This window comes from Lycorma delicatula, chromosome 7 (assembly GCF_047948215.1).
Source record: "Lycorma delicatula isolate Av1 chromosome 7, ASM4794821v1, whole genome shotgun sequence".
Classification (NCBI taxonomy): domain Eukaryota; kingdom Metazoa; phylum Arthropoda; class Insecta; order Hemiptera; family Fulgoridae; genus Lycorma; species Lycorma delicatula.
In genome coordinates this window covers 94,475,119-94,497,544 of record NC_134461.1, presented here as the reverse complement: position 1 = coordinate 94,497,544, position 22,426 = coordinate 94,475,119, and the positions used below count along the sequence as shown (strand labels likewise).

General features: G+C 30.2%; 1 protein-coding gene across 1 annotated transcript in view; it reads right to left on the bottom strand.

Moving 5' to 3' along the window:
* Nucleotides 1–410: 410 nt before the first annotated feature.
* Nucleotides 411–22,426, bottom strand: part of Dis3 (exosome complex exonuclease RRP44-like protein Dis3) — a 72,516-nt gene continuing 50,500 nt past the window's right edge. The window contains exons 10-17 of the mRNA XM_075371633.1: nucleotides 18,242–18,358; nucleotides 16,468–16,588; nucleotides 13,825–14,083; nucleotides 9,124–9,367; nucleotides 6,785–7,005; nucleotides 5,802–5,970; nucleotides 2,716–2,883; nucleotides 411–801 (exon numbers count right to left, since the gene is read on the bottom strand). Of these exons, the coding sequence (XP_075227748.1) occupies nucleotides 496–801; nucleotides 2,716–2,883; nucleotides 5,802–5,970; nucleotides 6,785–7,005; nucleotides 9,124–9,367; nucleotides 13,825–14,083; nucleotides 16,468–16,588; nucleotides 18,242–18,358 (1,605 nt within the window). The 3' untranslated portion in view covers nucleotides 411–495. The remainder of the gene's footprint in view (nucleotides 802–2,715; nucleotides 2,884–5,801; nucleotides 5,971–6,784; nucleotides 7,006–9,123; nucleotides 9,368–13,824; nucleotides 14,084–16,467; nucleotides 16,589–18,241; nucleotides 18,359–22,426) is intronic.

Here is a 22,426-nt window from a genome sequence, read left to right as displayed (position 1 = left end):
AAATTAATAACATTTATAATAAACAGAAACAAGGCAAATTAAATTGATATTTATATTGGAGAAAACCACCAAAAAATTCTCTGAAAATTTTCAGAACAATGCACTTATTGCAGAAATAAAAGGAAGAAAAAGAAAAAATTCTTTAGTATCACTGAATATTGTCTTGTGTTATTCAGTAAATTTATAAAATAGTATAAAATGAATCAATCTTCACTGTCCCATTTGGCAGGTCAGGCAAGCCTCATGACAACAAAGCAAACATACAGCGTTTAACACACGCAGCATGCAGTGCAGAATGTCACACAAAATCAAGCTGGCAATTAATCAGTTGATGGAGAAGGAAATTTGCTTATGTTGAAATTTCATAAGCCAGACACTTAAAAGGAAAATTGCAACAGTCCATATAAATATAAAATTTTAAAAATAAAACATTAATTTTAATGTCAAAATTCTACACAAATAATTATAATAATAAAATTATTATAATATTTATTATCACTTTTTCCTTTTCCTTTTTGATTGCTTACTTTGAGTAACATCCTTCCTTTTACCCAATATCTCAGTTGTATCTTTATCAACATTTAAATTAGCAGCAGAAGTATTTTGCTGTTCTCCATCTTCTTGCTGTTCTTGTTCTTGACCCTGATCTTGTTGTGGTGATACACTAAATCCAGGTATTACTGGGGAAACCATTTTGAATACTAACTTTTCGTGTTGTACATTACTTGTGTCTAAACTTAATTGTACAATTACTGGATCAAAGGCATGGAAAATTATATCACCACATCTCTGTGTCTGATTCTGAAAAGTAGAAACATAATCATTAATTAATACCAGAGTTTTTTCTGACTCAAAATACACAAGCAACACACTTAAATATATATAAGTGCAAATATAAATATATATAACTACAAGCAAATAACTTAAATATAAATGATCATACAAATTTTATAATTACTTCAAAAAAATTCTTTAAAAATTTTCCTTTATTTCATTCCTATATTTATCACTACAGCAAACTGGAGGATGCTTCAAATATAAGAGAATTTTCTTCCCTTTCTTTTCATAATATATCTGTGATGTAACTGTTTTAGTAGACATGTCTAAACTAGCGAGCTGTACTTATTAAAACCTCTCATTTCATGAGTCGATGAATGATGTTGATGTTCAGCCACGTATGTGGAATGAATCATTATTCAAATCTTTCTTGAATTTAAGAATTAACCCTTCTGAAACATGGGATAAAAACTGATAAGGTTTTTCAGAGTAATTGGCTAATAACTGTACAAACGTATACAAAGAATAGATGTGGGAGTGTTGAGAAAATATTGAATGTAGAGTTGCAGTACAAAATAGTGATTGGCTACCTTTAATGATTAGGTTATAATTGTTAATTTAATTTTTGGTTCTTTACTTTTTTTTTCTATTAGTTGTCTCCTTATATCAGTGTATAAGAAAAAAAGATTCAAAGGTATTATTCATTTTTTTTCAACACTTTGAAAGAGAAGAAAAATGTTCAACTCTATTGTGACCAGAGAAGAGACTCCAATATCCATGAATGGGTACAGGAATTTAATCTTAAATTGAAGAAAACAAAGTTCCAGCAGAGAAATACAGTGACTTTCTATAAACAAAGCAAAAACATTTTTTTTTTTCAGAAAGCAAGACAGTGATTACCATTTTCTGAATGGTAATTGAAAATTACACCAACTGCTGAAGTTGGTGTAATTCACACCAACTTCATTAATACTTAAAAAATATTAATGAACAGTCAACTCTAGTGAACGAACAAGTGAATTCAGCTATATGCTAGATATAATTCAGTTTCATTTCTTCCCTTCTAGATAATAATGCTCATCTTTACATTAGTGCTTTAATACAGTCAACTAAAATGGGATGTTCTTCCTCATCTGTGTATAGCAGACTCAGTTATGTTCTATTATCATTAAATTGGATCACTGAGAAAATGTTTAAATTGTAAAATCTCCAATAATAATGACAGGATTATTGAAGCTGGATAAAGAGCTTTGAAAAGAAATAAAAATTTCTTTGAGATTGAATTAAGAAGCGTCTACAATTACAGAAGTGCTTTACAGTCACTGGGAGATAACATTAAAAAGAATAGTTTGATAATGTTGGGAATAAAATGTAATTTATTGTTTATATTTTTAACTACTTTAGTATATCAAAGAACTTAGAGAAAGGAACAGGCAGTCATTTGGATGAAGAAATTTATAATTTTATTTTCTTTTGTGATATTATTATTGTAAAATAAAAGATGGTCTCATTTTCCAATCATATTCAGTAATAAAATTATCAAATTTTACCCCCTCCCTAAAAAAAATTTTTATATATATATTTTACTATATTTTTATAGTACAGCTTAGAAGATTAAAATAAAGGAAATAAGAATGTTATCATCAAGAAATTAGAATAGCACACTACAACATATAAGTATTAAGAACAAAATAAGATACTAAATCAAACATTGCGGCTGCAATGTTTGTCATTGTTTACAGTTAAACAAGTCCTTAAACAAAGTCCTAAAATCTACTACTAACATCAAAGAATTGATGGTACGTATTATTTTTTTAGCTACTATGTTGGAATGAGATATGGAAGAAAATTACCAGAATTGATTAGGTTTTTACTCAGGTGGACACAAAAAAAAAAAATTTTCACCTGTATATAAAATACAATATTTATGTACCATACCTCATCATTGTAAATAAATTCAGGATGTTGTTTTTTTGCTGAACCTGCTGGAGGTTTAAGATAAAGCACACCTTCTAGTCCATATTTTGGTACTAAAACCTGCAATGCATTCTTTCTTACATATAGAACATAAGCTTCTTCATCCTGTATACGATGTCTAAAAAACATCTGAAAATAAAGGAAAATTTAATTTATAATTATGTTCACTTATAAATATTTACTTTGTTCACTACATTAAAAAAGTTTAACTTTTTTCTTTGATGATACTAAAAGTGTTATCAGCAGGTTAATTACCAGCACTCTTCAATTATAAAAATTTAACAATTTTAAATCATAAAAAATATAAAATTTTATCATCAATAAACACATAAATAAATAAATAAACTCAAACATCTTGAAAGGAATTTGTGATCGACTGATAATCCTATGGTATCAATCCTGAGAAAAAAAGAGATCAAGAATCATGAAAGAGGAATGGAAAAATCAATCTACAGAAGGATTATGAACCCTTCTGGAGATCAAAATAAATAATTTTGTACAGAACCAAAGCTAAAAATTTTACTGTGGATGGACTTATCAACACAATTAAACACAGTCCTCTAAAATAAATTACACCTAAATAACTCATATTCTTATCACTTTCACTGCTGACTATGTACAAATGTGTTACCTGTGTTATGTGCACTACACTCAGGAACAAAGTTACGAGGTCTGTATAAATAAAGTAATAAGACTGGTTCATAAAAATGTTCTATTTACAATCCAATTATGCATGAACTCTTATTATCACCTTCAAAATAGTTCCCTGGGAAGCCATGCAACGCTTCAAACGGTTTTACCACTCTTCACAGCAGTGTTGCAATTCAGAAACTGAAATATCCTTCAGATGGTTGGTTATATATTTTTTTTATGTTTTCTATTGTTCCAAAATGGTGTCCTTTAAGGTGTTTTTTTTAAAGTCGGGAACAGGAAAACATCGCAGGGACTCTAGTCAGGTGAATAAGGCGGTTGAGGAACAGGAATGTTTTTCTTTGTGAAGTGACAAGGTGCATTGTCATGATGCAGCATCCAGTTGTTTTTGATGGCTGGTCTTGTACAGGCAACTCTTTTCCACAGTCTTTCAAGAATTTCTCAGTAAACATATTGATTTCAGTCTGTCCTGTAGGCAAAAACTCCTTATGGAAAATGCCATAAGGCATAGTAGGCACTATTAGCATAGTTTTGATTTTTGATTTGTTCATTTTTGGAACGTGGTGGTTGGCCACTCTTTGCTCTGGCGTTTTGTTTCTGGGTCATACTCAAATATCCAAGATTCATCACCAGTAATAACATTTTTTTTAGAAAATCAGGACCAGCTTCAATTTGCCCTAGAAGATCGCGGTACACTTCCAGCCTGTTGTTTTCTGTTCAACAAAGAGGTTTATTGGGACCAATTTTGCACAAACCTTTTTCATGTCCAATTTGTTTGTCAAAATTTTATGGACTGTGATACGGTTCAAATTCAATTGTTCTGCAATCATTCTGACAGTTAATTGCCGGTCATACCATATCAAGTCTCTGATTTGTTCAACATTGTCGTCAATTTTGATGTTAACAGTGTTCCAGAGCGTGGATTGTTCACAACTGATTCCTGGCCATCTGAAAATGCTTTAAACCACCTAAAACCTTGAGCTTGTGACAGACCATCATCTCTATATGCCCTTTTCAATTTTGAAAAAATTTCAGTAGCATTCTCACGAGTTTTAACTCAAAACTTGATTGCACAACGTTGCTCATAATTAGTATCACTCATTTTTGTAATGCACAACAAAAACTTGTTTCACAAAAAATTTGTTTACGTCTCATGTGGCAAAAATAGACTAAAAATATTAATACCTAATATAAATCAGCTAATTTACTAGTAACTTTACAGTGTTGCCACTTTCCTGCCAAAAAAAAAACTAGTCTTATTACTTTATTTACAGACCTCGTACATGTAGTCTGTTGTACAATTATTGATATACACGATTGGTCTCTGTATCGTACACAAATTTTTACTATCTTGTTACACTTACCATTTCAAGTTATTTTTATGGAATTTTCAAACTGATAATTTTTCCTATTTTATTATACTTTTTTTTACTTCAATTTTTATTAATGTGTTTAAATTTTGTCTATTTTAAAATCATTTTCATGTCTAAACAAAGAAACAAAAATGAAAAACACCTTTTGTTTTAGTTTTAGTGAACCATTTTCCTTTATTTATTCAGCTAAGATTTAATAATTTAGTTTATTTTGATTATTTCAATTCATAAGAATACTTTTGAAGGCCACTTATGATGGTAGATCTACCAAAGATAGTTAAGGTACCATCAATATCAAAAGTTAACAACTTAAAAGTATATTTTTTGTTTTAAAGTTATTTCAGTTACTTTCATTATAATCATCAACATTAATATAAATCATTAACAGAATTCACCAACTGAGACCTATTTTGGTCCTTTGATCATTATGTATTTGTTTTTAATAAGTTTCATATATAAGTGAGGAGCAAAATGAATTTGCTGCAGATTTTTTTTTAACTATGCGGAGTTGTCATGAAAAAAGCACCAGATAGCCAAACTGTCAATAAACAGTACTACCTGGAGGTTCTGTTGACCTTAGGATGCAGTTTGGTACAAGAGTTTGGTGCAGACCTGTGGAAATCACAAGTGGCAGGTGACCTTAATACTACACAGTTGATAAGGATTCCAAATGAGAATTATGAAAATTGTTTCTGGAAATAGAAAGACTGCCAGTTTAAGTGTATGAAGTCACAAGGAACTACTTCACAAATGAGACTACAACTGAAAGCCACCAGATATGATATTTGTTTTTCCACAGCCTATGGTCAGGTACTTTTAGAATAGACCTTATATATCCATTTATGTTATCATTTATTATAATATTATGTATATTTTCATTAAAAAATAAATAAACATTTTTCATAATACTCCCTTCCAAAAGGCTATATTACTTAGTGGCAAGCTCACTATTTACTGAAGCCTAGTGGCAAAACTATAAATAAATAATGTATATACAAATGAGATAAATAAACTATTACTTACATGGGTATGAAGGGCAACAGAAGCTCGTCCAGCATACTGGGCCATTCTGTTTCGATAATTTAGATTATGACATAATCCATGAGTCTTTTTTTTATCCATTAAATCTGGATAAGTTACATCAGCACCAATACATGCTGCCAACAGTCTGTGTACTATAATATCAGCATATCTAAAATAAAAAGAATAAACAATTGTATTAATTTTTAAGATTGTAAGAACAATTAAAATAATTCAATGCTTAACTCATCAACAATAATTCCTACCTAGTTGTTTGCCAATTGGCCCATACAACCCTATCAATGTTTGACATGTCAAGAGTGTTTAATTTTTTTACTGCTTTGTCAATAACAAAATAATATTGTATGCTATATACTATTATGCATATAAGGGATTTCTTATATGTTAAGAAATCACTATGTTGCCTTCATAGAATAAAAATGTAAAAAAGAATTGTAGAGCAAAATGAATCAAAACTGTGGAAATGCATGATTTAAAATTAACATTTACCAGTGTGAATCAAATGTAAACTTTAAAAGTAGTAATAAATTTGGTTTGAACCAAAATGTATCTCAGCCATTAGTCACGATTTTTAATGTAATTCTTTACAGTTTTACAGGGCAGACTTGCTTCTCTATTAAGCTTCAATAAGAAGATGGAATCAGCATGACACCTTGGATGAAGCTATGGCAGCAGCTGATGCAATTTCCAAGATACCAATCCAAGAAGGTAGAAATAAAGAATATAGAAAGGAATTCTGTAGAAGAATTTAATCTGACTGAAGTACCACTGAGGTACTTCAGTTTTGTCTAAGGCTGATATTCATCAGCAAGTCATACTGAAGTTTTAACTACCAACTTGGAGAATCAGCTTTAATTGTTAGAAATCAATACAAAGTATTCAGACACATTCCTTTTTTAATAGTGATTTAACAATTTATAACAAAACAATACATTTTATGTAGAAGTAATTAAAAATATACGTACCTCCTGATAGGTGATGTAAAATGTGTGTATATAGGCGTAGCTAAACCATAATGGAAATATTCATCTTTTTGAAGCATTCCACTACAAAAGTAAATAGCTTGCATCATGCAACGTGTTGCTAATATTCTTAACATCGTATTGAAATAAGCATTATCTGGTTTATGTGCCATATCCAATGAACTGGCCAATCCTTTACCACTCATTATGTCAATTTCAAAACCCTAAAATTTTTTTACACAGATATTATACCACAAAACTTGCATTTTAAAAGAAAAAGTATATAATTAACAATAAGACTGCAAATGCAGTGGTATACATTTGAACATATGGTATATAAAAACACTATGAAACTATTAACACAGATTATTAATTTTAAGCTACGTGGTGTACTAACAAAACATTCATGAAAATAACAACAAAAAACATTCTCAAAACAAACAGTATTAATGCAGAGCCAAAATTAATTTATGAATAGTTCTCAAACATCTGAATCTAAAGTAATGAAGATTTAATAGCTACTAAAACAGTACTTCTCCCTCTATGAATCATGAGACCTTGCCAATGGTGAGGGGGCTTGAGTGCTCAGTGATACGGAGTACCTGGACTGAAGGTGCAAACCATATCAGAGAGGTATCTGTTGAGAGCCAGACTAAGGAATAATTCCTGAAAGAGGGCAGCAGCTCTTTCAGTAGTTGTTAAAGAGTGTAGGTCAGGAAAACTTAAACGGCCACATCAACATCACTCAATCTTCTGAGTACTGCACAGCTGACAGCAATGAAAACTATAGCTGCTTTTTTTGCCAAGAAAATGTAACTCTGCATTTTCATGTAACAAAGATGGAGGTGTCTTCCTTGGTAAAATATTCCGGAGGTAAACTAGTTCCCCGTTCTGATCTCCATGTGGGGACTACTAAGGAAGGGGTCACCAGAAAATTAAAAAGTAACATTCTACAAGTCTGAGTGTGGAATGTTAGAAGTCTAAAATAGGTTGGTAAGTTAGAAAATTTAAAGAGGGAAAGAGGTTAAATATAGATGTAGTAGGAATTAGCGAGGTTTGGTATCAAGAGGAAAGCGACTTTTTGTCAGATGATTTTAGAATAATTAACTCAGCTTCAAATAAAGAGCAGGCTTTGACAATAAAGGGTAGGTTTTGACAAGAAGATGTGGAAGAGAGTAGAATATTTCAAAATGCATAACGAACAGAACCATTATAATAAGGGTAAAATCCAAACCTAAGCTGACAATCTTTTAATGAAATCTTAACTAGAATTCTGTACAGAAGAATTGAGAGGAGAGTGGAAGAAGTGTTAGGAGAAGACCGATTTGGTTTCAGAAAAAGTATAGGGAAAAGGGAAGCAAGACAAATTGATGAAGAAAGAAGAAGCATTTGGAAAAATACAGTTAAAGAGACAGACTTATAGGCCATATATTACGGCATCCTAGAATAGTCACTTTAATATTGGAGGGACAGGTAGATGGGAAAAACTGTGCTGGTAGGCAACATTTGAAATATGTAAAACAAATTGTTAGGGATGTAAGATGTAGGGGGTCTACTGAAATGAAACGAGTGGCACTAGATAGGGAATCTTGGAGAGCTGCATAAAACCTGTCAAATGACTGAAGACAAAAAAAAAACTACTTAGAAAATTCTGATCAGAAATAATTTAGACGATACAAAAAAAACTTTACATGTCTTTTTTTTAAAAAGACAACTGACATTCTCATCTGGGAATGTCTTAAAACAAAGACAGAACAATGGAATTCAGGCATAACGAAAATACAATTCTATTTGACGTAAGAATTCTTGAAGACCTAAATCAATAATGATATAAAACTGAACACAAACATTGTACAATCTATATTAAGAAGAAACAGAAGATAACAACACAAAAAGTCTTCCTCTAGCATTTTGAATCATCTACTTTGACCATTAAAGTAAATTTATTCATAATAAAACAATCCAGTCCAATTTAGAGAATATGAATAATGGCAAACAAAAAAAATATTTAAAATTAACACAGCATTCAATTGTCACTCATAAATTATAGAATTTATAGATAGATATATTTAAAATGTATCTTGTAAATACCAACAGATAATTTAAATTTAAAAGAACATTGGTTGACTTAATTTATATTTACAGAAACTTCATACCTTTTATTCTACCAAAACAATATGTACACTTTGTAATTATATATTTAAATTTTTTTAAAATTATTTGCTAATACTTAGAGATATACATGAAAGACAGCTGCTAGAGGAAAAAACAAAAAGTGAGTGGTCTATCTATCTGATATGAACATAAATAGAAAATGTATTTACAAAAAATAACAAACATACCAAGTGACGCCCAGCCTTAACCAACGGATCAAAATTACTCTGTGGTGGTTTTGGATGTCTTCTCAACATACCAAATTCTGGGAATTCTTCTAATATTTTTTCAGCAACACTAACATTAGCTAACAACATAAATTCCTCGACCATTGAATTCGTTTCTCGTAATTTTTTACTTTGTACATCAATAGGATCATGAGTTTCACTATCAACTTGAAATCGTATTTCAGGTGAAGCCAACTGCAATGCTCTGAAACAATCATATTATATGCATTACATCCTTTTTTTTTAATTAAAAAGTAAAACTAATAAAAACCATAAACTCGTTTTTATCTCCACAAATTTTAAAAACTTAAAAAAAGAACTGAAAAAGCATTATTGTTTTTATTTTTTAGTGCGTTGTTTTTAGTGTTTAGTGAGTTTTTATATTTCTGGTTGTTTTATTTCATTTTACATTATTTAGTTTTATTTTTATGTAAACTAAAAGTTTTTTTTAGGTCTGTAATACCAAATACTATCCATGTGAAAATCACCATTCATAAGAAATAAAGTCAAAAAGGCCTAAATCAAAATCAATCAAAATAAGAAAAGGAATGCAGGGAAATATAATAAAAGACAACTCTCAAGCATGAGCTAAGTCTTTTTAAGATCTCTTTCAGTCTTTCTAAGGATCATCTCAAGACCAGCGATAAAATGTCTTTGGATGGATGCAAGGTAGAGATTTGAAGCCCAGGCTATAGAGGCTGCAAGTAAGGTGGAGAGGACTCTGAGGCTGATAGTTGGTCTCCTTTCTAATTATGGAGGACCCTCACAATTGCGGAGAAGGTTGCTGGCTAGGACGGCATACTCTACAATGCTATATGGGGCCGAGATATGGGCCAATGTAATTAGATATGCCAAATACTTAGGCAGATTAGAGGCACTGCATAGAAGAAGCTGTTTAAGGATAATATCCGCATATCTCACAGTCTCCAAGGAAGTGGCCAAAGTCCTGGCAGGGCTTATGTCTATAGATGTGATAATCATGTAAAAGAAAAGACTACAAGAACAGGGACCTTTGCTTCCTGCGGATAAAAGGCGATTAATGGCCGAGATCACAGACGAGTTGATGAAAATCTGACACGAGTGTTGGGACAGAGGAACAAAGGGACAATGGACATATCGCTTAATCAGACATCAGGAGCTAGTGTAGGAGAACCCACGGCTCATTGGGGTAGTTTAATGCAGTTCCTGATGGGCCATGGAGGCTACAGATTGTATTTGTTCAGATTCTGTCAAGATTTTTTGAATCTCTGTTTTGAACGCGTAGAGGAGGAAATCCCCTCCTGTGTGTACTTTTGGTGCCCACGCTTTGGGAGAGAACGTGAAGAAATGCTGGCCACCCTTAGTGTCGAGTCCATGTTTCAGTCAGAAGAAACACAGAGTGTACTGATGAGAGAACCCAATGAGCGGAAGACAGTGAAGTTTTATGTAAAGAAAGTAAACAAGAAGTTATATGCATGGGGGGAGTCCTGACGGAGAATGAGGCATCGGAGGGTGCCGGGCAGGACAGGCTCGCGGCTTGAGCGCCTAGGGGGTCTCCTGAGCATCTGGAAGTCGTCTTGGTGTGATGAGACTGCAGGCACTCCCCTGAAGCCTGATGGTGTGCTCGCAGGGTCAGAGCAGCTGATAGTGGCTGTAAATAAACGGTTAGTGATATTTTGTGTACACTGCTGGGTGTGAGTTTGTGTGAGGAGTGTGGATGTGATTTTTTTTTTTGTGATTGCTGTGGGTGTTTCTTTTGTGTTTGTTCTATATTTTCTTTTCTGATAGAGGTATGTCTGTAGGATGCACATGTGATGTTTTTGGTTGTTGCTTCTTCAGGTGTGTTGTTGATTGTATGGGTTTTTACGTATGTTAGTGGTGTCCCAATTGTGTGTATGGGCATTATACGCCCTCCTTAAGTAATGAGCACATCTGCGGTTTCCAGAATGGGTGGTTAGCCAGGGATGGAGATTTAATAAATCTCCACCCTTTACAGGCTCCAGGGTGGAGCCCATAAATGGAGCTCCTCTTTAAAAAAAAAAAAAAAATCTCTTTGCATTACAGAATTGTATGTTACTGTTACTATTTTACTTCTAACTATATTTTAACTGTTCAACAATTTTTTTTCACATAAAAAATGTATGAATTATTATATATCATTATAATGTTTTTTTTTTTTTTTGCATGATGATATCGCCACATAAACTTGAAGCTTGTGGGTGGGATATGAAATTTTTGTAGCATATGAAAAATGCCTTGCCATTTATTTTGAATATATATCATAATCAGTATGAGGAATAATGTAAGTTAAATCTAAATGACTGGAATAATTGTTTACATACATTTTTTATTTATTTATTATTTTCACTTAATATTAAGGATCAAAAAGACAAAATAACAAAAAATTGATATATCATTAAAAAAAATAAATTATATGAAAAGATAACAAATGTATATAACATGAAAGCGTAATATACATTGTACATTGTTGTGTAAAGTATATAAAACATAAGTTGTTTAAATGTACAAGGTGCGAAAATAAAATAATGAGACTGATTTTTCTTTGCAAGATGTGGCAACCCTGCAGCTTGCGTAGGCCTTGGTCTTGGCCTTTGATCTTTGACGTTGGTCTATAAGCTACTTCTAGTCCAAGCAGCACATTAATGCGACTGCTCAGTCGTAAGTTGTGCTGTAATAAGTGAACACGTGTTTGTGTCTCTCGTCACAGAAATGAAACCGCAAAATACTGCACAATGGTATGCCATTTCTTTTTGCGTTAAATTGGGTGAAAACGCGACGACAACTTATGGTAAGCTTCAGAAGGCTTTCGGAGAGGAGGTTATGTCAAGGGCTCAAATTTTTCGGTGGCATAAAATTTTTAGTCAAGGCAGAACGAATGTTGAAGATGAAGACCGCAGTGGACGACCATCAACCTCACGGACAGATGTCAACTTGACCAGGGTGCGTGAAATCGTATGATCTGATCGAAGATTATCTGTGAAAATGATTGTAGAAGAACTCAACATCAATCGAGAAATGGTTCGTCTAATATTAACTGAAGATCTTGGTATGAGAAAGATTTGTGGAAAAATGGTCCCCAAAAATCTCACACAACAACAGCGAGAAACACGGAAAAATGTGGGAGCCGATCTGTTAGAGCAAACAGAAAACAATCCAGATTTGTTGAGCCGTGTTATCACTGGTGATGAAGGTTGGTTTTTTCAATAGGATCCAGAGACAAAACACCAAAGTTCGCAATGGTGCTCAAAGGGATCACCCAGACCAAAAAAAGCTCGCATGTCAAAGTCAAAAGTGAAATGCATGCTTGTGTGCTTCTTCGATTCCAAGGGAATTGTTCATAAAGAGTGGGTGCCTCCTCGACAAACAGTTAACAAATATTTCTACAAAGAAATTTTAGAAAGACTTCATAAACGAGTTCTTCGGGTCCGTGCCAACATTGCTGATAATTGGATTCTGCATCACGATAATGCGCCATCCCATCTGTCAGTACAGCAATTTTTAACCTCAAAACAAATTTCAGTACTACCATAGCAACCTTATTCACCAGATATCGCTCCGTGCGACTTTTTTCTATTTCCAAGAGTCAAAATGGCGGTCAAAGGACACCATTTTCAAACAACACAAGATGTCCAAAAAGCTGTGACGAGGGTCTTGGAGGATATTGCAGAAGATGAGTTCCAGAAATGTTACCATCAATGGCAGAAGCGCTGTAATAAGTGTGTGCAATCAGAGGGAAGCTACTTTGAAGGAGACAACACTAAACATGACTAAAGCGGTAAGCAACATTTTTTTTCACATCAGTCTCATTACTTTATTGTCGCACCTCGTATATAACTTAAGTGTAAAGTAATTGTTACACTTTAGAAAATTACTTTACACTTTAGAAAACTATTTAAACAAGTTATTAAATGTAAAATGATTAATCTATCAATGTAAAGCCTGACTGAATTAAAGAACATACTAAAAGTATTACAAGACTAATACAGTAAATTAAAGTTAATCATTAATTTCATAAATAGAATTTAACAATACAGTATAAAAATTAATAAAGTATATTTAAACAGTAAATACTATTAAATTGCAACTCTCAATAAATTAAAAAATTATTTATTGAATTTAAAAAATCAAATCAAACAGTATATGAATAGAGAACCTCTAAGAAATATTCACCAAATAAATAATTTATACAGCCAATAAAACATAAATATAAGTACAGAATTAAAAATAAATTAGTTAAATTTAAATAAATGAATGACTAATAACTTTTTATAACATGAAGGAGATTGTAGTATGAAAAAACTACTTTAACAAATGGACTATTATATAATATGGTCATTGAAGCATTAAACTTAGGAAGTCATTTTCCCCTGTGTCAAATGGTATACTAGTTAATTATTTACTCCATTATGTTTTACAAACACTACAGATTGATATAAACAGATTGAATGCACAGTTAACTATATAATAAGGTAAAAATATCTTTACAATATTTATTTTTCTCTTCTTATAAGTAACAATCAAACTATTTTTATTTTTTTTAAAACTTATACTTTATTTACTTATAAAATCTGTAAAAAACTACAAAATTAAATTTAATAAAGGAAAATGACTACACAATACATCTATACTTACAATTAAATATTTAAATAATCTGACACTTACCCATTATCAATACGACGTTTTTTTAAAATCTTTGACAATGCAAGTAAACCACGCAGTGAATGAGCAAGAACATCTTGTTGATGAGGATCATCAATAATAAGCTGTGCTTCTTCATATGTTAATGCAGCTCTTGACCTTATAATACTCTTACAGTATTTTGTTTTAATAATTTTAGCATCCGGTGTCATCTCCCAGATACAAGAGAATGCAAATCTCTCTTCATTACCTCGTAAGGAACACAGATTAGAACTTAACAGTTCTGTAACACAAAATTACATGAGAAAATTAAGTAATTTGGACAGATAATTTATTACAGATTTGTAATTGTAATTGTAACAATGGGTTTAACTGTATCTCCAAAATATCATAAACACAACCGTCTAAGGATGAGATTAGTATATGTATAATGTATCAACAGTTCTGTATTGACTGCAAACACAATGCACCAATAAAAAACTGCTCTTCCATGGAGTATGCAAAAAGATGTAAATAAAAATTTCAAGTAGCTTAAATGGAGCTATATAAACGATTATAATACTCCAAAATAAGACTACTAAAAATTATATATTATATTTCCAAACAATACAAATCACAAAATCCCACCAACACAGATTACATGCATTCTTTAGATTTCATTATTCTAAGTGGTTAATTATTTTGTAGAAATTTTCCAACATGTAATAGGCAAAGAGGAAGAAATATTTCTTATTCAGCTTTATAAATCAGAATGTTTGTTTTTATGCACCAATTTTTACTTAGATCTAAGCAACTACCAGGCAGTTCTGAATCATTCTGCCCCTGCATTTACAGAACACAGAAGATAGTTTTAGGCACAAATTTAGGCAGATAACTTATTATTATATGAACAATAAGACTTAAAATTAGAGACTATAATGTTTTATAGAGAATCAGCATAACTAGTGACTAATCATATAAGAGATCAACTTAATAGAAAATTACAGTTCTACAATTTTCACAGGTAGATGAATGTGCAATTTTTTTATAGTGATCACATAAATATAATTTCAGTTATTCTGTACATTGCTAACCTACAATCTATTTTCACAATATTTTAGCATTTCATACAGAACTGAGGCAAAATGTTTTACTTAATTCGTTTAATGTTAAATGACATTAATGTTAAATGTTGCTTATCAGTAAGCCAAACACCACCGGGATTGATTGTATATTGAATACAACATTACTCTGAAAGAAAACAACTCAGAATGGCAACTCTTGTACCTCAGATGTTTTACATATGTCTCAATATAAGATTGGCCCAAAAAATGTAAAGCAACAAGTTAAAAATTACCACGAGGGTTAACAAACAATGAATTTCATGTACACTGCATGAACTCACTGAAGCAAGATATTTATGCCCGCTATCTAATGTGTTTTTTGTTTATATGGAATTAAGGCAAAATCTGATTTAATAAAACTTGCACCATGAGCTTATTTTGACCAGATGTGGCAATTTATATAATTAAAATTTTAGCTATAAATTCTAAAAGCTACTTCTTCACACTTGAAATAATTGTCAGTATGCCAGTCCTTCTTTAAGAAAAATAAACTTTTTCCACTTACTTACTATAATTGATTTTACAAAAAATAGAAAAAATCTGATAACAAAGTTTTAATACTTTCCTGGTGTTGATTATTAATTCTTATAAAGTACAAAAATAATTATATATGAAAAAAGTTACTTAAGATTTCCTTTCTGGAGTGGGGGTAATTTATGATGAAGTTTTATTGTAAAATTATCATTATATGTTTAAATAAACTAAAAAGTTTTAAAAATTCAAAAAATCAGTGTATCTTTTATTTTTTCAGATTCCCACCTCCAAAATCACCTTCTAAGAAAATTTGTTTGATTTTTCTTTACTATATTAAATGGAAGAAACTAAAAAATCTACAACTAATACTTCTTTCTTTTGTGATGGTGGATGAAATTTTATTATATTATTACTATAAGTTTAAAACCAGAATTGACATTCCAAATATCAATAACCCATACCCTATTTTTCACTGATTACTATACTTTACTAATTGCAAGGAAAGTATAAAAGTAAAAATATTAAACTGTAAAAGTATTTTTTTTTTAATGCTCAAGTTTTACTTCTAGCAAAAATTTTAACACATAAAACTAAAATCTGACACAACTCCTTGGAAATTTTCTTTTTAATTTTGAAATGGGGATGAGGGTTCCTTCTTTTGGAAATTTTTTTTTCATATTTTACTCCAATAGTTTGCACTTAGGGAAAATTTTAATCAATGAAAATAATTAAAATAAATAGAATTTTCAACAACTTTCATAAGAAATTCTTTGAAATTTCAAGTGGGGGATTTGTCCCTCATTTGCAGGAACAGTTTTTGGGTTTACATTACTGGGGATGTATTACATAGAAAAAATTATACAGGACAAGAATTAAAGGAAATAGAATTTATAACAGTTTTCATATGAAACATTTTTTAATTTTTGACCGAGAATTCATTTGCAGAAAAGATCTGTTAACTGAAGGAACCCATATAATACAACTTACATATGATAAAAAGGATTACTATACTATATGAGTACTATATCAGTCAACTCTACATAAACACACAAGTAAGACAATGGATTAAAATGAAATAAATGATTATTACCAGGAACCATATCAATACGTTTATCAACCAAATACACAGTAGTGGCTCTAAGAGCAGCTTCTTTGTCCAGTGCATTGCCTGGCCTAATAAAATGACTCACATCCGCTATATGAACTCCAACCTGCAACACAAAAAATAATTAATATTACTTATTCATTTTGTACACATATATAATAATACAAAATGTTATTATTTTATTACACTTAGTTTCAAAAAATACAATACAGAATAAAATGCAAAAGCTTCTTAACTGTTAACTTAATCTAAGGGGTATTTTTTTTACTTAAAAGAATTTAGTAGTTTTCTAAAATCAATCATAACTGTTCATATAAAATCCTAAAATCTGACAGGAATATTTACAACAATAATATATTAAAAATAATACTACTTATAGCATAATTAATAATTACTCACACAACCTAAAATACGTTATTTAATAAGAAAACAAAAATAAATAAATTTATAATTTCATGAGTTAATTAACTGAAAACGTCAATTATTTTATCAAGTTAATAAATCTTAGATATACTTTGATGAATGAATAAATACAGTCACACTATAAATCAATAAGGATGTAAAAGATAAGCCTGAATAAAAAATAAGATAAACATTAACTGCTTGAATCCTGAACCATATAACCGTGCATGTACTGCAATCCTGAGAATGTTATATACCATTTTATGAAAAAAGATTATATTCTTTCATTATAAATATAGAGAAAAATATATTTTATATCCTCAGAAAATTAAAAATAATGCATTATTTAAATTAAAAATAATAATTTTATTTTATTTCATAGCAAGTTACGACTTCTTGAAAATATTAGAAGAGCTTAACAAAAGTAAAGTGCCTACTTTCTTCACAAGTGTCTAAGCTTTTCAATTTTCTATTCTATTTTACCGTATTATTTAAACTATGAATCTTTTTTCAAAACAAAAAATTAAAAATTATACAACAAAATATAAATGAAATCACATAAAGCAGAACTGCATTCAATAAGGCAGTGATGAATGAAAAAAACATACACCACTGCCACAAATTCAAAACTAACTGAAGTGTATTTAATATTTTATTTAATATCTGAAAGATTGTGATAAACTAAATGATTCAAAGTGAAATTGTTCATTGAATGAGTCTTTGAAACTCAACAATGAAAATTAACCAGCTGTAAACAATGAAAATTAACCAACTGATTTAATATAGAATTAAATCAGGCTATGCATGTTTTTGCTTCAGGAATGTGAACTATGTACTTTGTGGATGTATACTTGGGCTCAAATTTCAAAATGTTAAAAATCATAGGTTTCTACATTTCTTGAAAAAACAAACCCAATATAGAAGAATAAATATCAACTTGCATAGACAGAGTGAAGTACAAATTTTACTTAACTACAGTTTAAGATAAACAAAAAAACAAATACCTTTTTAAACTTCTTTAGTTTTTTTTTTTTTTTTTTTTTTTTTTTTGGTTTTACTTTTAAGGTAACATATATTGTTGAAGAGGTTATTTTAACATTACCAAATTTTTTTGAATGCCAACTTTTAAATCCACTTACACTATTCAAAGTAGAATATACTAGTATCACAATTAACAGTAAAATCTTATAAGCAGGATTTTTTTACAGCTTGAGATAACAAAATAATTACACTACAAAAATTTTTTGATAGTAGCTTATCCAGAAATTTTGGTAAAAACTCAGTATATATATGTATATTGACTCATGGATTTTATATAAATAAATAATTTAAATAGAATAGTATATAAATAACATACATCATAGTTTCCATTATCAAGTTTACGGCAGTGCAATGCATCATCGATATCAGTACAGCCTGGTGGATCCACTGAACAAACATCAAGGTTCCTTAGATCAACTCTTTTCTTTAAATCCTGTAAAAAAAAACCAGGAATGAAAAAACACAGCATAACACATCAAATGACAGGCATAATTAAAGAAAAGAAATTACTAACCATTTTCATAAATTAGAAATAAATACATTTGAAACCACAATACTGATAACATTTGAGCCCTGTAACAATCTGTGTTACATCCAGATACAAATATGCAAGTCCTGAGATACTGCTGTTAATTGAAACCCAACACCAGCAACTACAGCCACACCCAGTATACTGTCACAGAGGTGTTCAAATCAAATTAAAATTAACTGAATCTCAAACATGACTTAAGACTTACAAACACATCAAAATAATCTTATACATCATACACACAACAATGGCTACACTGTGACCACTAATACAACACGCTGATTTCAAAAGTTAAACAGTTTTTAGAAAACAATTTCTAAAAATTGTGTTTTCTATTTAATAACAATTTAAACTATTTTAAATTTGTTTAAATAAAAAAATGTTTTCTATTAAACGGTGGCATTTAACTAAATTTATTTTCAATGACTTACATGTACTTCAATGACTTATTTTCAATGTAAAAGATATGTTTTAATTTGCAGATGTAATTTGATAAGGAATATGAAATAGATTAATGAAAACTGAAAAAATTTCCAGGAACTGAAACCACAACACATGACTTAAAGCCATGATATTAATACAGCACGTAGAATTTTTGTGTTGCATCTGTCATACTAAGATTATGTGGTTTTAAAAATCTGTTTAGCATTGAAGATTCAAAAATAAGATATATACTTCCTAAGATTAATTTTACACCAAAATCAGCAACTAACTGCAATTTAAAATATATGTTGAATTTTATTCTTTCAAGAAAAAATAAATATAAACAACCTTGATGGATAAACAGCGAGATAAAAAAATTAAAATAGTTGTTAATGATTAACCTCATCTGTTAACATGTATTAAAGAATCTAAACAGTCAATAAAAATATTTATTTCTTTTTGTTTAGCACTTAAATGGTAACTAATTATAAAAATAATAGATTTTTAAAAATAATATTTTAAATAATAAAAATTATACCGTTCAGAAAAACTGTATAGGGTATAAAACAACATTGTTTACATTTTTTAACTGAAATAGTCCTTAGTCCATTTTATTTAATTTTTGTAATTTTTAACATATTTTTTTTAAGTTTTAAACTTGGAAATATTTTTAAGGTTTTATTTTAAAGTTTATTTTATTTGATTATAGTCAAGAAACCTCTAAAGATGACAATAAGTACAATAATTCACAGAAGGGACAGAGAGCAATTAAGATTCAGCATTATCATGTAGTGCCACACTCAGAACAGTCTACTGTTCTTTAGAATGTGGATGTATAATAATAGAAAGTAAAATGTATATATAAGTGTATGTTTTATTTTGTTATAAAAGTAAATTTTAAATACAGATCAATTATTTTTATGATGAAGATGATTTGAAAAAAACAATTTTTTTAATAACTAACTGCTACAGAAGAAATGCTTTAGTCATATAACAAAAAATTGCATGGATTGAATCATGGAGCTGCTTATAAAATAATACATGCCAAGCTAGTAATTTCTTGGAAGATCTGTACATTGTCTGTTCTGATGCAAAATAACTAATCACATATTTCATATATTTAATCGTATTTAAAATAATATCTGTACATTCACAACAAAATAATCATTTTTAATTACTATTCACAACTCGTAGAAACCTTATTAAAATGTACATACTAGTTATTTTCATTTTTAAAAACAAACATCCATGAATAAAACAGCTACAAGGTCTGTTCAGAAAAATACAGAACATTTTTAATTACATGCCAATAAGACATTTAGTGATCTGCGGTTGGCAGCATGGTGTTCTGCATAACCCCCTATGTAACCACACACTCTTAGATTGCTGATATTCTGAATAGTTTCTGTGTTATTGTTATTTGTGTGCAACGTGTTTAAGTGTCAGTAGTGATTTTTATAATGTGCAATTTTCAGTAGCAATGATACGATGTAAAATTTTACGTGAAACTAGGGACAACTTCCACAAAAATGTTTCAACTTCTGAAACAAGCTTACAGATATGATGCTCTGGGTTGTACACAATGTTAGAGATGGTTTTCATCATTTGAAAGCGGTTGTCAGACAACTGAAGATGACCCTTGACCAGGAAGGCCTTTGACTTCCACTGACGACACCCACGTTCGAAAAATCAACGATATGATGGGTGCAAATTGTCGTTTCACTGTCAGAGAACTTGCAAAGGAGGTTAGCATCTCAATTAGATTATGCCATGACATTTTGATTGAAAAATTGAACATGCATCGAGTTACAGCATAGTTTGTTCCTTGTTTGATGATCGAACAGCAGAAAGAACATCGAGTGGATGTTTGTCAGCAACTTCTTGAACAAGCCAATGACAATGAAGCATTCATGCAAAGGATCATAACAGGAAACGAAAGTTGGGTTTGCAGCTATGACATCAAGACAAAAGTTCAATCATCATAATGGATCTCCATGCCTCAACATAGCATGTCAGTTTCGATGCAGTGTCAAAGTGATGCTCTCTGATTTTTCAATTTTAATGGAATTGGGTATTTTGAATTCTTGCCTCTAGGTGAAACATGAACTGTGCGTACTATCAAGGCATTTTATGTTTACGGTGCGTACTATAAAGGCATTTTACATTTATGTGAAAATATCTATGTGAAAAAGAGAGTTGTGGCGAGACAACTTATGGTTCTCCACCACGACAATGGAGTTTTGTGCCAAAAATCAGATGACTGTACTTCCTCAGCCTCCCTACTGGTGCCTTGCAATTTTTTCTTATTAAAATCAATGGTGAAAGGACTATTCATAACATTAAAGCCAATTCGTCATGGACCTTAAAGCCCATTTCAGATGAAGCTATCCAGGACTGCTTTGCGAAGTGGAAACACTGCTGGGAAAAGTGTGCGAGTTGGGGAGGGAAGTACTTTGAAGTGGACAAGGACCAATAATCTGCAAAATTAATAATAAAAATTAAAAAAATAAAGCGTGGTTACTTTCTGAACATACCTTGTATTTTATGAAAAATGGCCAATACCTAATGAAATCACTTATCTAAAAACACCAAAATTTGAACAAGACTGTGAAAAAAGGTTATTTATTACGTAAAGTTTTAAAGGCATTTTTTTCTTATTTCATATAGGTTTAAATGTGAACCTATTAAAAAAAATAATAAAAAAGAGTACATATTTCAGTCTTTCTTCAATTTTTAACGATATTTCAGTACTAAAGTGAAATGTCATAGTCTCAAAGAAAAGTGCTTGAAAAGTAAAATAAAACTGTTCACAATATTTTCCCTATTATTAAGCCTCAAAATCACAGCATAAACTGTAATTTTATTTTTGTGTCATAGCTTTGTTCACAAACTACTAAGTGTCATAACATGTTGCCAAAGTATGTTCATGGTGTTGTTGCTGATTTTTAATAATTAATTCTACATCAGGATCACCAAGCAATTTGGTGAATAGTTTATTCTTAATTTAACACTAAATTCAAAATTTAAAGTTTATGTAAAATATAAATTACAATTTTACTATATTTTTTAATTGGTTTAATTTTTTTTAAACATTTTTCAGTGTTTTATGAAGTACACAGAGGTCTGTAAACCTCTATATTAAAAAAAAATGGATGAATTTTTTCATCTATTAGTTTTTATTCACAAGAAACAATTCAACAAACTAGCATCAGCTAGTAATGCTGAGGAAGTAATAAGTGGAAGTAATGCAAAGAAGTTATAAAAAAAAAATGCTTACTACAAAGCACGAACTAAAATTTTCATATAAAAATACAGTACTAAAAATAATAAAAATAACAAAAATTAACTTCAAATATTTTATGAAGACAAGTTTTTTCCACAGAAAATTTTTTAATTTTATAAAAAGATTCATACAAATCGATAAAAAAAATATGGTTAAATAGAATCTTCTCCTTCTTTAAAGTAGGTGTAAAAAATTATTCTTGGAAACAAAAATGATTGATTTCATCACATTTACTCTTCATTATATGATTATAAAATAAATACCTC